Consider the following 12,850-nt stretch of genomic DNA (forward strand, 5'->3'; position numbering starts at 1 on the left):
TACCTCGTCACGCATATCTAGCGTAAGAGCACGTTTCATTCCGAAGTATGTACCGTTATTGCTTTATCACCGAATTTGTTGTTTAGCGCTTACTCGAATCTCTTTTTCTCTGTCCATACCCTGTAGATAGATGAAACTTGCGAAGGAATAGATACTCCAGAGTAAGCTGTTGCAGTCCATCTCGTAGCGATTTACGAGGAAAATTCGGTAGCACGACAAATTCGAAAAGAAAAAGAAAAAAAAAAAAAAATATACCCCTCGCCGAAAACCATATGTATTAAAATAATACATAAATGCGCGTTAAATTTTTCTATTTATACCGACTAATCGATGCCTGTTACGTTGCCGCTTTGAAAATGTGGAAAGGAAAATCGTTTTACCGCCATAAACGCTTTCTTTTTTTTTTTTTTATGTTTTACGGAAATAACGAAGTATACATAGCATACGTAGTAACGTTATTTATTTCATGTCGATCTTTTTCGAATTTCAGTTCGCCGAATGTTCTCCGCGGCAGTCATAAACGTTCATCTCCATGCACACATCTCGCTTGTTCGTCGCCAAGATCTCTTATTGAATAACGCGACAAGGTGATTATAACCACCAAGGTCGTAAGTTATTGATTAGATGCCAATTATCGTAATCGTTTATTATTGATCATCATCGAGATTATTATGTTCCATTTGCCGTGTTAGCGCCGTCATGATCATTCTTATCATTCCTCACCCCCGTCACCCCGTATCATCGTCATAACGAGATGTGATCTATACATCGCTAACCTTGTTGCCGAGCCTTGCTTGAGCGCACTTCGACCGCGCTTTCCGCGTTCTACTTTTCTCACCGGATTACCTCCTCTCCCGTAATTCCGTTTAATTTCGGCGATCTTCTACGGGGCGACGATAGTAACGCGGCGGAGAGACGGAGCAAGGGCCGAGGGAACGATGAAGACAGCGACGATACCGAGCGCGTATAAACGGCGGAAGGATAAAATCTGCGGTGATACAGTAAGGCAATCAACTATATCGATCAGCCAATATTGAAAGACAGTATACGTACGTACATACACGCAATGAGTCAAACAGAGCCTAGATAGCTTCGAGTCAGACGACTGTGGAAAGGGATATTCGGACAGGGTGATTGATGCAAAACGAGATATGCGAAATATAAACGAATATCCGTTTCCGATACTCCTCGCATTGTCTGTCGATGGGCTTTATACGATCTGATCGTACCTCGGCCCCGAAACGTCACTTCGGCCCTTCGGTACGGAGAGAGAAAGAGCGAGAGAGAGAGAGAAAGAGAGAGAGACGCGGGTGGCCCTTTTCCCCGCGGCTGCGAACGCGAGACAACACTCAGACGCTCCGGCGAGAGGAGCGAAGACTATATACTACTACTTCGTAGGGCACAGGCGATGTGATTTGTATATTGAGATGTACTTCAACTTAAACGATAAATAATGAAAATCGTTCCCAAGAATAATCCGTTCTCCGTTTCACCATGACCACCCACACCCCGTTTCAGCTTCCCCAGCATTCGGGTGCGCGAGGACGATTAATCTCAATGATCTCAATTCTACTCGGCGTTACACTTTTATACGCACGGAGTGTGCACGTCCTATTAATAATATCACTATTAATTTCTCCTGACAGATGATTCACACGATTACTTGCTTAATGTTACTAATGGTGCGTATATTGATCGCGCAGGCTACCTTCGTGACTGATATAACGTATACCTACACTTTCGCGAGGGCTTCAGATCCGCGAGCATTACCAAGCATTAATCTCTCGGTTTATCTCGAAGGTATAAAGAATGCCATTCTGGTTGCTGTACGCCCGCGATGGGCGGTAGCATTTTAAAATGCGAGAAAATCGATAACTCTGGTAATAATAATTACGTAAGATTCCGTTTATGCGATAAGCGTTTCTTCAAATAAAAAAAAAATGATTGATAAAAATTTTGATTGATCTAAAATCGCCTTATCTTTCGCGCATTTGTCCCTTGCTTGGAGGTCGGATCAAATAATTTCATAGTCAGTTAGAAGGTTAAAGAAGCAAGATAGCGTTGCGATAAATGAATTGTGTGAAACATTAGATATAACTTGCGTGACAAAATGGCACACGTGTCCATTTCTCGAGTCATATTTAACATTGCCGATCAATCACTCAATATCGCAATCAGATACTGAAGAAAATTCCGCGTTTTCTTTATCATCCCCGTTGTCGTCTCGATGGATGTTCGTTTTTCACAAACTAGTTGCGAAGGAGATACTCCATTAATCAATTTCATATTGAGCCGATGATATCTTGCGAGTTTCGTCTTTGAAATAGTATTAAAAAGAAAACTCTGTTGTTACCGCGTTTAAAGATTTCTATCGTTATACGCGGTTCGGTTAAAATATTCTTTTCTAATTGAACTATTATTCCGTAAAAAAAAATTAGTCTCACTGCGCCATTTCGTACCGATGATAATAACTCTAATAAATACCGATTTATCAAATTTCTCGGCCCCGTCAATCGCGTATATATAAGATGTAACATATATCATCCAATGTCACGGCTACGTAGCGTTGAAAAAAAAATTGTGCATACGCGGATTATCAATTGTCGCGTCCGATTTTCACGATTAACGACGTAAAGGCGACCTGCGTTTCGGCGAAAACGAGCAAACGGCTAATCACCGTGAGCCAAGAGAATCTGCGAGAAGATAAATGTGCTGGGTACACGACAAGGTTCGACGGCGCTCGCGCGGAAATGTCGTCAGGGTTGTTTGCCGGCCCTTTTCCCCGCGACACTTTTGACGGTCGCGTGACGCGCTGACATAAAACGGCTCGTCACTACGTTGCTGTCGTCCAAGTCAGGATGACTGGAGCGTCAGTATCGATTCACCTGGCTGCTAGTTATGTCGCGTCGCACGAAGCATTTCCGGTTAAAGAAGCGCCACGAGACGACCCGACGATGAGGGTACGCTCCGATAAGATGTACGCGGAGATACTGTGAAAGGATGTGCAACTTTCGACGACTTTCACTCGGCACGTTCATATTCGCAACGTGTTATTACATCACTTATGCAAGAAGTAAGTTGGCTAAATTGTTTAACCGGCTATCGTTAAAATTTATCTTTACGTTCAGTTTACTATAATCTTGGCGAAGCTCAAAATCTACGCGAAGAGTATCGAAAGTAATAATTAAAAATAAATACGACAAAAAAGAAAAATAAATAAATAAATAAATAAATCGAGAACTAGTGGAGAGTGTTTCACAAAGATTTCTTTTTACTATTATATTATTATATTTTAATGTCAAAATCGTAAAATTTCCTGTTAACGTTTAAGAAATAAGCACTGTTGCAAAAACCAGGCGCTCAGAATGCGTTTTCTACAGTTTGACGTATCATTAACGTTAATTATGGAAGGCAATATTATGCTTTCAGATGATACGACAACTGACGAAAGTTCCGTAAAGCCAACAATTCCCACAGAAATGAAAATAACATCTTGGAACGTGAGTATAACAATTTGATATACCGTGTACGTTCAATGTATGTTTAAAAAAGATAACGTGGTAATATTTAACTTTTGTAAGAAAACACAAAATTTATTCAGAAAAAAATTTTCTACGTTTATATGTATCTCATGGCATATTTAAGCAATCCACGCTTAATAATACGAACAATCAAAGTAACTAAGTCGGCGTACCAGAACTACTGTTGTTTACTTTGCCCAGGGGTAAAATGATGTTTAGTTGGTGACTGTTATATGAAGGGGAAGCAACGATGAAATGTTTGATTAGGAGACTAACTTATATTGCAATGTATTGAAGCTTTACGAAAAGATTCGGAGAATAATTTGATGTTTGATTAACTAACTGAACAAACATCTATTCTATCGTATATTCATATCTAAATTTATACAAAAAAAAAAAAAAAGATATTTAACGCAAAAATTTGTTAAGATTGACAGCGAAATTTGTCAAATATTAAAATAGCGATCTGTTAAAATATTTTAATAATTCAACGAATCACTGATAAGCTAAATAAAATTAACTGTTATTAATGATTAAAAATGGGTTGATATACATATATTTTTTTTTTTTTTTTTTTTTTTTTTATCGCGTGTATTGTGGGTGCACATGTGTAAATTATGAAACATCTCGTATGTGATAGCGTAGTATGACATGTCTTGTTTTACTGTATCCTTCGTGATGACATTGAGTGCGCATTTTTATGAGTGTGCTTGATGATGCACGATAGGGGTGTAGAGCAAATGTCACGATATAACTTCGCGTATAATATTCTCAACTAAAAAAAAAAAAAAAAATATTTGCAGCTGCACTTTTACCGTGCAATAAAAAAGGCCCACGCATTTCTTTTGCGATAAACGTTCGTGACTACATTTGCGTGTCTGTTAAGTATGCTGATCAACGTTAAACTTATCTTCTTCAATACAAATTTACAAAGTTTAATTATCAAGACATTTAATTAATAAAACGTGAGCTTACATCAATTAACTTTTTTACATGCCATACTTCAAGAGAGAAAATTACAATAAATAAATATAGTCACCCACAAAAAAAAAAAAAAAAAAAAAAAAAAGAAAGAAAGAACCCATGCCATCATGTCACGTTTGAAATGACAAATCCGCTGCATGATTTATTGATCACTGACAAAATGTTCTACTTTTCCGCGTTGAAAACTCACGTGAAAAGCTCAGAAAAAGAGAGTAAAATATGGAAAAGCAGAGAAAAAGTGAGATACGCCAGTTCTCAAACAAATACTATTTTCAACGAAAGATTCGATATAAAATTGTCACTTCCAGGATTGCAACTACATAATTACATATATAATTATTTTATAACATAGGCGTATAAACCGAATTTAACTACCAAGTAATATAAAAGTCAATGATGTAATAATTAATTGTAATAGTATAACACAGGATTGTTTTAAAAATAGTATTCAGGGGAGACAAAAGAAGGGTTCGAATTGCACATAGACGGGATAAGCAGGTAATCATTGTGGTAGCCGTATGTATAGTCAGAACTTGGATAACACCCTCCCGGTAAAAAGCGGCGTCGCGTGTTTCGCGTGACGTGGTAAACAAAGAACGCTAATCGAGTAACCGAGCTGTTAGGGCCGTTATATTACGCGAGTATTGTGGGTAATAATAAATATTATGTCGGGTTTACCACTCTATATCCTCCTATACACGTCGCGCATCTTGCAATCTTCATAGCCCTCATTAGCGTGTTCGTGCTGCTTGATATCGAACATTAAACTGTACAAATGTTCGAGTCGAGTACGCAACTAGCACGAAACGGATCGTAACGCCGTGATAACGAACGCGCAACAATAATTAAAACATTGTCGAGGATGCTCGGACAATGTTTCAGTATTATTGCGAGATTTATCGACAGTATCGTGGATAATTACGTGAAGTAACATATCCATTGTATGATAAGCCGTTAAGTATATTTCCCGGTTTAATAAATGATTACAATTGTCTAAGCAATAAGATCATGATGTATCTTGTGTAAATTAATTAATGTGTATTATATAAAATATTTGTCAATTCTTGAAAAGCTTTGTCCTTGTGAAAACTTGGTGAATTTCTGTCACCAGTATTAAATATAATAATCATTATTAATCTACAAAGATCGTATAGTTTACTGTACGTTAGTATGTGACGCTTAAGTACGTAAAACGTGAATATTTTAGGACATGCCATTTTCCGGATTAGTGAAGGAGAATGGAACGTGGGTGGGAAAAGGCTACGCGTTTTACTTGCTCGAGCTTCTGAGTTCGAAATTAAATTTTACGTACACGATCGTGCCGCCTAAGCAGCACATTCTGGGAAACAGTCGAAGCGGGATATTGAGTCTACTTTACGAGAAGGTAAGAGATTCTCCGGCTTACGAGTCATTTTTGATTACGTTCTCTCTCATTCGAACAGAAGGTGGACATGGCGGTGGCATTCCTGCCTATTCTGCCGGAATTGCGAAAGTATTGCACATTCAGTACGACTCTAGAACAAAGTGAGCTGACGGCGCTGATGAAAAGGCCGCAAGAATCGGCGACCGGCTCAGGACTTCTCGCGCCGTTCGACCAAACCGTTTGGTTGCTGGTGCTAGCTTCGGTGGTAACCGTAGGGCCCGTAATCTACGTCTTCGCCACGTTCAGGTTTGTCGGAATAAATAAATAAAAATAAACGCGTGGATCACGATAATGCTCGAGTCCTCAATACTACCGATATATCCCGCAGGTCGAAATTGTGGAAGGAACCCGATACCGAGAACTACAATCTCTTTTCTTGCGTGTGGTTTGTGTACAGCTCTTTGTTGAAACAGGGAACGAACATAATCGCGACGACAGGTATGAGACTGCCGTGACGTCCCTCACATCGTCGCGTTATCTTGATTGCCACGTCTTACGCACGTAAACGTCGTCCCTGAAGAGGGACGACAACTTGCTATCTACGATAATTTATGTTATTCTGAATTTAAGTCATTCATAAATTAGACATTAATCAAGAATCTAGACCTCACTCGACTGGCGTGACTTATTGTATTTTATTACTGTGACCCGAATGAAACACAAATTCAATACCGATTGCAGACTCGACGAGAATTTTGTTCGCCACTTGGTGGATATTCATTTTGATACTGACGTCTTTCTACACGGCGAACCTCACCGCGTTTCTCACGAGGCCGCAGTTCACCTTACCGATCAACAGCGTGCAGGACATCATGCGTAAAGGTTTCCAGTGGGTCACTTATAAAGGGCGCACGCTCGACTTCTTGCTTTCTCAAGTGAGTCCTCTCGCGAGCGCGCGTTCGATCTTTTTCAAGATCGAATTCGAAGATAAATGACGCCGCGTTTACAGCCAACGACCTCGTATTTTCGCGGTAGAGCCGATAAGAGTTGCTACAAGCTGCTACGGCCGTTCTATCGCGATCGGTAAGATATTAAAATAACCGATAAGGAGTCCCTTTTTTTTTTTTTCCTCCAGTTCAACGATACGGAGGAGTTAAGCACCTTAAATATTACCAGATGGAAGGGACATTACATCACGACCTATGACTACCCAGTCAATGCTATTTTTAACGCCGTAGATAGAAGTGAGTAATATCTAACCATCAGATCGTGAAAACATGGAGAAAAACGGTAAATAAAAAAAAGAAACACGGCATGTTAATCTCTAGACAAGCTATTCCTCGGGGAGAACCACTACCTTCAAAGTCTGATATTCGAAGATTACATCAACAAAACGCGCCAACACCTGAAGCACCAGAAGAGGTGTACATACGTCATTATGCCCAACGCGATCCTCGTGACTAACAAGGCGTTCGCCTTTCCCTTAAATTCTACTTTAGAGAAGCCAATTAATAAAGAGTGAGTGATGAGTTATCGTGTTAAACGAAGTTAATCGAAATAAGTACCTACAAAAATTAGATCTAGAAATAGTCTGTTATCAGCCGTGTTATTTAATTAAATTATATTTCTATAAAAGATTGAACGTGTTTCAGACTGATGAACTTAGTGGAGTCTGGTATCATAAAGCACGAGAAGCTCAAGGATCTACCGATCGCACAGATATGCCCGCTGGATCTACGATCCAGCGAGAGACGGCTGTCGTTCAGCGATTTGTCCCTGACGTTCGAGGTGGTCGTTATCGGATATGCAATCGCAATAGCGGTGTTCGTTCTCGAGATAGCGATCAAGTGGATGATGAACTCTTACAAGCGGCGAAAGAAGACCGGCAGGTGGTCCGGCGATCGCGCCTTTTTCTGGAAACGGAGATCGAACGACCCCGTCGTGATTCCGCGGCTGGTGTACACCACGAAGAAGCAGCCGTTTGATAAACGAGGCGACGTGGAGAAGGTGAACGCGCCGATGCCAAATCCGAACGTTTCGTACGACGCCATTCAGGGAAAGAAGCATTGCATCAACGGGCGCGATTATTACATTGTATTGGATCGTTACGGAGATCAGAGATTAATACCTATTCGCACGCCATCCGCGTTTCTGTTTCAATACACGGCGTAGCAAGGAAAGAGTTCACCTGACCAGGGATTCAACAACGGGACTGTCGCTTTCCGCAATTTTGTATAAATTATATATTCCCACACCGATTTCCTACTTAGATAAGAATCACACGTGAAAGAGATAAAATTAAACGTCTCGCTTTGCTAGAGAATCAATTCTTAGTTTTCGTAAAAGAGAAAACTTGAAAATAATTTAATTTAATTGATAGAATTAATTATTATTAATTATTTTTTAACCTCAGACTCATGTTAAATTTATGCTTGTATGTAAATAAATATTGTATACGTTAAATTTGTTTTAATAAAAAGAATTAATCTATTTTATTTGCGTATTATTTTCCTTGAGTTTGAAATTCCTTTTTTCTAATTACTAGAAGAAATGCGAGCACTACGCGCGCGCTATATTTTAGGAGACCCCAAACACAAGCTACGAAAAAAAAAATCATGCGACTTACCGATGAGCTTCAGCGGAGATGTTGAATTCTGCTGGTGACGGCACTATCTTTGACGGCGGCTGAATGCAGCTGCGTTGATCTGTAACAAAAATATAATTTAATTTTAGAGATGCTACAAATAATTAGAAATAAAATTTTCCATTACAACAAGCTACTAGTTTTGTGTTCCGAAAGAGTAATTCTTACCTGTGAAGTTTCTCCGTAAATGCGCGATGCCTTTATCGAGGCATCCTCCTCCTCTCGGAATATCGGACCTTCAATCAGAGTGTGGCTAGTTTCCTCCTGTCAGAGTGTGGTTTAACTTCCTCTCAGTCCATTTAAACGTCATCCGATGCCTTCCAAGCCTCGTCCTCCTCTCTCGCCGCTTAGCACTTTCACTGATTCTCGATGAAAACTCACAGAAGCTCGCAATCAAGCGGCATTCCCAGACTTCTCCGATTGCGAGGTAGAGACAATTGGCGGGTTAAATTGTGGGCCCACTCGACAAGCTCGTTTCGCGCGCTCCGTTAACGATGATGGGTCCTTCAGCGATTCTCCATGGCACTGTCACAACACTCGCGGGAAATCACGACCGAGCGGGCGAAGAAAATCGGTGAAAAAAGCGTAATCGCGCAAAGTACGGCAAGCACGACCGGCACCGTACCGCTAACGACGAAGAACCGGGAAACAACGCCAGCCATCATTATTTCGGCAATGCGAGTCAAGTCGACGATCGAAAAAGAAACTCGATCAATCGTGCGTAAATGCGCGATCGGTATTATTCGGTGTTTGTATCTCTATATTACGCGTATTTAAATTATCAGTAACCTTTATCGCGTAAACGGCTGTTGCGCATCTTAGCTGCAGGCGAATATTTCACTTCAACGACGCGTGTATTACTTCGTACCGTCCAGGCCAGAAATGACGAAAGACACGTCGTTTGAAATTGACGGGAAATAAACTGATGCAAACGTAGACAACAATTTGAATAGCACTTGGCGAAAGAAACGTGCCGAGGTTTTTATAGAAAGTTTAACGTATTAATTAAAGCATCGGATTTAGCGATAGACGTTCTCGGCCGCGGCTGCAATCGTCGATTAGTTAATAAAAATTAAATATTAATTAAATTTAGGTTAGGCCAACTCATAGTATTATCGGTATTATCACATGTTCTTTTGATCTACATACAAATAATATCTTCCTTATCAATTCTCCGCGTTCTCATTTCGATTATCAGTTCTAACGACAGATGACGCCGTAATATTTTTTTTTTTTTTTTTTTTTTTGCGGTACTGTTAGGCCCGGTTTCACCAACGCCAGTTAACCTAACCGGCCGATCAGTCCATTGGAATTAACCAACCAGTATCTGTCGTTCAGTAAAATAACAGCGCGATTGAACGTTTTCAATGGACTAACCGTATTTTACGTTGGTGAAACCGGGCCTTATAAACCTAACGTGAGCATATCGTGTCAACTATAGTTTACACAGCAGTTGATAGCAAGTCGGGCCGGAACGATTAAATGTCGTAACGATTGCGTAGACTTACTGTACAGTTCCGCTTCGGATTTCATCATGGACTTGTCTCAGCTGGAACCCTGTGTCGAGCTTCCTCTTTCGGAGGAACAACTGGCCGAGTGCGTGGATAAAGCAAAGGATTGGGCACTCATACACGGTGATTATATTATATATGATTACAAATAAGTATCTGATAAACGTATGATTGTATTTTACGCTTGCCCGTAATTATGTTTCGTTTCTGATAAAACTGCCGAGTCATGTTCTCTAGCGAGCACATGACAGGTGTCCAGTCATTAAGTTTCATTGTTTTGTTACTGTTATACAGCTTGTATTAAGCTTTAAAACTTTAAGATAGCAATGTAAATGTAAAATTATTACGGCAATACAGGTGTGATGTATATTACCTAAATTTATGTGACAAAATCTTATGTTGCCAGGTATATCCATGCGGTCTGCAGAGCACTATAATAAGAATCAAGTACAGGTACTGCCTTTTACACTGTTACCATCGAGTTTTCCCAGAGCATCCTTTGTAGCTGTAAAAAATATACAAACAATATTGAATGAGCTTATTCATAAGGTTGCTCATGATAAGGAGTTCCTTACAAGCAGCTTGAAAAGGTACTGTTATACTGGAGTTTTTCTTGGAATACAGAATTATGTTATAATACAAAATTATATTATTGATTTAGCACAATTGAAGCTGATCCATTTACAGCAAAGCTGTTTCACATATATGAGGTAGTACATGAAAAAGGTTTTACTCAGGTAAATAACATTTAATATTTAGATGTCAGTAATAAATATGATACAATCAAGCATTGTGTAGAATTGTAAAATAAATTGCATCTTTTCATTATTATGTTTATAGAAAGTGAATCTTGGGCTGTTCAGATCAGATTATTTGTTACATGAAGATGGTTCTAAGATAAAACAAGTTGAATTAAACACAATAGCAACTAGTTTTGCAGCCTTGGCTACTATTACATCTGAATATCATAGGTAAGTATAATATATTAACAAGATTTTTTATCTTAAAGAAATTTTATTATTTGTGAAATCTTTTACTTGCATGTTTTTTAATGGAAATGTACTTCACAGGTATATATTGGCTGAATTGGGAGGGAGGCAAAAAGCAAGCGAACAAGTAAATTAATTATTCATTAATATTTGGGATTGAGTATACAAGATTCTTGTAATTTAAATATATTTTACAATTTGTTATTGATACTGATCATTACTATTTTTAAGCTTCCAGAAAATAATGCTTTCATTGGATTTTGCAAAGGGCTAATATTTGCATGGGAATTTTATAACAATCCAGAGTAAGTTGAGTAATATACCAAATTTTACTCTAGTATACTTTTATATTCCTTCTAACTAAAACTAATAGGTATCGATATGTTTTAGAGCTATTATATTATTTGTTGTTGAAGATGTGACTTCTAATATAAGCGATCAAAGACTTTTCGAATTTAAAATTCGTCAATTATGTCCTAAAATTAAAATTATTAGAAGAAGTCTAACAAGTTTAGCATCAGAAGGCATAAAACTGGGACCAAATAAAGAACTGATCGTGTAAGTTGAAACTTTAATGCAAGTAATGTAGAAAATAAATGCTGAATAACAGTGCAGATAATTAATATTAGGTTATTGAAGTATTTAAATCAATTTGTTTTAGTTCAAATATGGTAGTGGCTGTAGTTTACTATCGTTCAGGTTATGAACTTGAAGCTTATCCTACAGAAAAAGAATGGGACGTTAGATTATTAATTGAATGTTCAAATGCAATAAAATGTCCATCAGTACAATATCATTTAGCAGGTACTAAGAAAGTAAGTAAATAAATAAGAAAAAAAAAGATAATGTTGATCTCATTATAATTTTTTTATGTAAAACTGAAATTAATTTTATAACTTTTTGACGTATTGTTAATTAAAATTTGAAAAATATTTTAATTTCGAAAATTATTTGGTTTTTAGGTACAACAATCTTTAGCTCAGCCTAATGTATTGAAAAAGTTTTTAAAAAATGATAAATATGTTACTAAAGTGCTTTCAATATTCACTGGTTTATATACATTAGATTTTGTAAGTAATAGATTTATTTCTTTAGAAATTAGAATTATGAACCTACAATTATAAATAATTATTATTATGTAATTAAAATATTATCGTAATAACAGAATGATGATGGAGAACGAGCAGTAAAAATGGGTATAAAGGCACCAAATAAATTTGTACTTAAACCACAAAGAGAAGGAGGAGGAAATAATATATATAATGAAGATGTAGGAACATGGTTAAAATCGAAAAAAAAATCGCAAGAGAGGACAGCGTGGATTCTTATGGATCGTATTTATCCTCCCTTACAAAAAAATTATTTGATACGCGCTACCGAAGAATCACTAAAAGACATTGGTTTATCAGATGTTATAACAGAACTCGGGATTTATGGAGTAATAGTGGGGTAAGCAGAGATAATTCTGCTTTATTAGTTTTAATATGTATGTATGCATAACATTAACAGTATTTATATATTTTCTTGTTATAGTGATAGCAATAAAATATTGCTAAATGAACAAGTAGGACATATTCTAAGAACCAAATCATCGCGTGAAGATGAAGGTGGAATAGTAGCAGGCGTTGGTGCACTTGATAGTCCCTTTTTAACTAGCTAAGATTAGCTAAATATGTCAAAATATAATTGTAATTAAAATCATGGTAACATTATCTGTATATTATAGGTATCAACTATTTTCGGTATAATTATTCTTTATGTGAGATATCTTTGTAAATAAATATTAGTGCAAATCGACAATGGATCGAATTATTTGTAGTTTCTGTAATTGTAAATGG

At 37.7% G+C, this 12,850-nt stretch overlaps 2 protein-coding genes across 2 annotated transcripts; both read left to right on the forward strand.

Annotated features, from left to right (window-relative positions):
* Window positions 1-2: 2 nt before the first annotated feature.
* Window positions 3-8,239, forward strand: Ir76b (Ionotropic receptor 76b). The gene is made up of 9 exons (XM_070661989.1): window positions 3-3,073; window positions 3,430-3,500; window positions 5,713-5,889; window positions 5,948-6,174; window positions 6,257-6,366; window positions 6,610-6,803; window positions 7,004-7,112; window positions 7,197-7,386; window positions 7,521-8,239. Exons 1-9 carry the CDS (start codon window positions 3,001-3,003, stop codon window positions 8,038-8,040), a joined length of 1,671 nt encoding a protein of 556 aa, XP_070518090.1. The 5' UTR covers window positions 3-3,000; the 3' UTR covers window positions 8,041-8,239.
* Window positions 8,240-9,775: 1,536 nt separating this feature from the next.
* Window positions 9,776-12,812, forward strand: LOC139105740 (glutathione synthetase). The gene is made up of 11 exons (XM_070662006.1): window positions 9,776-10,146; window positions 10,430-10,613; window positions 10,685-10,760; window positions 10,864-10,994; window positions 11,094-11,139; window positions 11,244-11,317; window positions 11,403-11,570; window positions 11,674-11,827; window positions 11,975-12,082; window positions 12,178-12,461; window positions 12,546-12,812. Exons 1-11 carry the CDS (start codon window positions 10,047-10,049, stop codon window positions 12,670-12,672), a joined length of 1,452 nt encoding a protein of 483 aa, XP_070518107.1. The 5' UTR covers window positions 9,776-10,046; the 3' UTR covers window positions 12,673-12,812.
* Window positions 12,813-12,850: the final 38 nt, after the last annotated feature.

The sequence above is a fragment of the Cardiocondyla obscurior genome, linkage group LG09, assembly GCF_019399895.1.
Source record: "Cardiocondyla obscurior isolate alpha-2009 linkage group LG09, Cobs3.1, whole genome shotgun sequence".
Taxonomy (NCBI): domain Eukaryota; kingdom Metazoa; phylum Arthropoda; class Insecta; order Hymenoptera; family Formicidae; genus Cardiocondyla; species Cardiocondyla obscurior.

What these genes read in the sequence shown, in the direction of transcription:
- Ir76b (XM_070661989.1), top strand. Translation starts at nt 3,001, where the DNA reads ATGTGCAACTTTCGACGACTTTCACTCGGCACGTTCATATTCGCAACG. An exon ending in TGAGTCTACTTTACGAGAAG is followed by an intron (nt 5,890 to 5,947) that starts GTAAGAGATTCT and finishes TCATTCGAACAG; the next exon opens with AAGGTGGACATGGCGGTGGC. An exon ending in GAGAAGCCAATTAATAAAGA is followed by an intron (nt 7,387 to 7,520) that starts GTGAGTGATGAG and finishes AACGTGTTTCAG; the next exon opens with ACTGATGAACTTAGTGGAGT.
- LOC139105740 (XM_070662006.1), top strand. Translation starts at nt 10,047, where the DNA reads ATGGACTTGTCTCAGCTGGAACCCTGTGTCGAGCTTCCTCTTTCGGAG. An exon ending in GGATTGGGCACTCATACACG is followed by an intron (nt 10,147 to 10,429) that starts GTGATTATATTA and finishes TTATGTTGCCAG; the next exon opens with GTATATCCATGCGGTCTGCA. An exon ending in CTTACAAGCAGCTTGAAAAG is followed by an intron (nt 10,614 to 10,684) that starts GTACTGTTATAC and finishes TTATTGATTTAG; the next exon opens with CACAATTGAAGCTGATCCAT.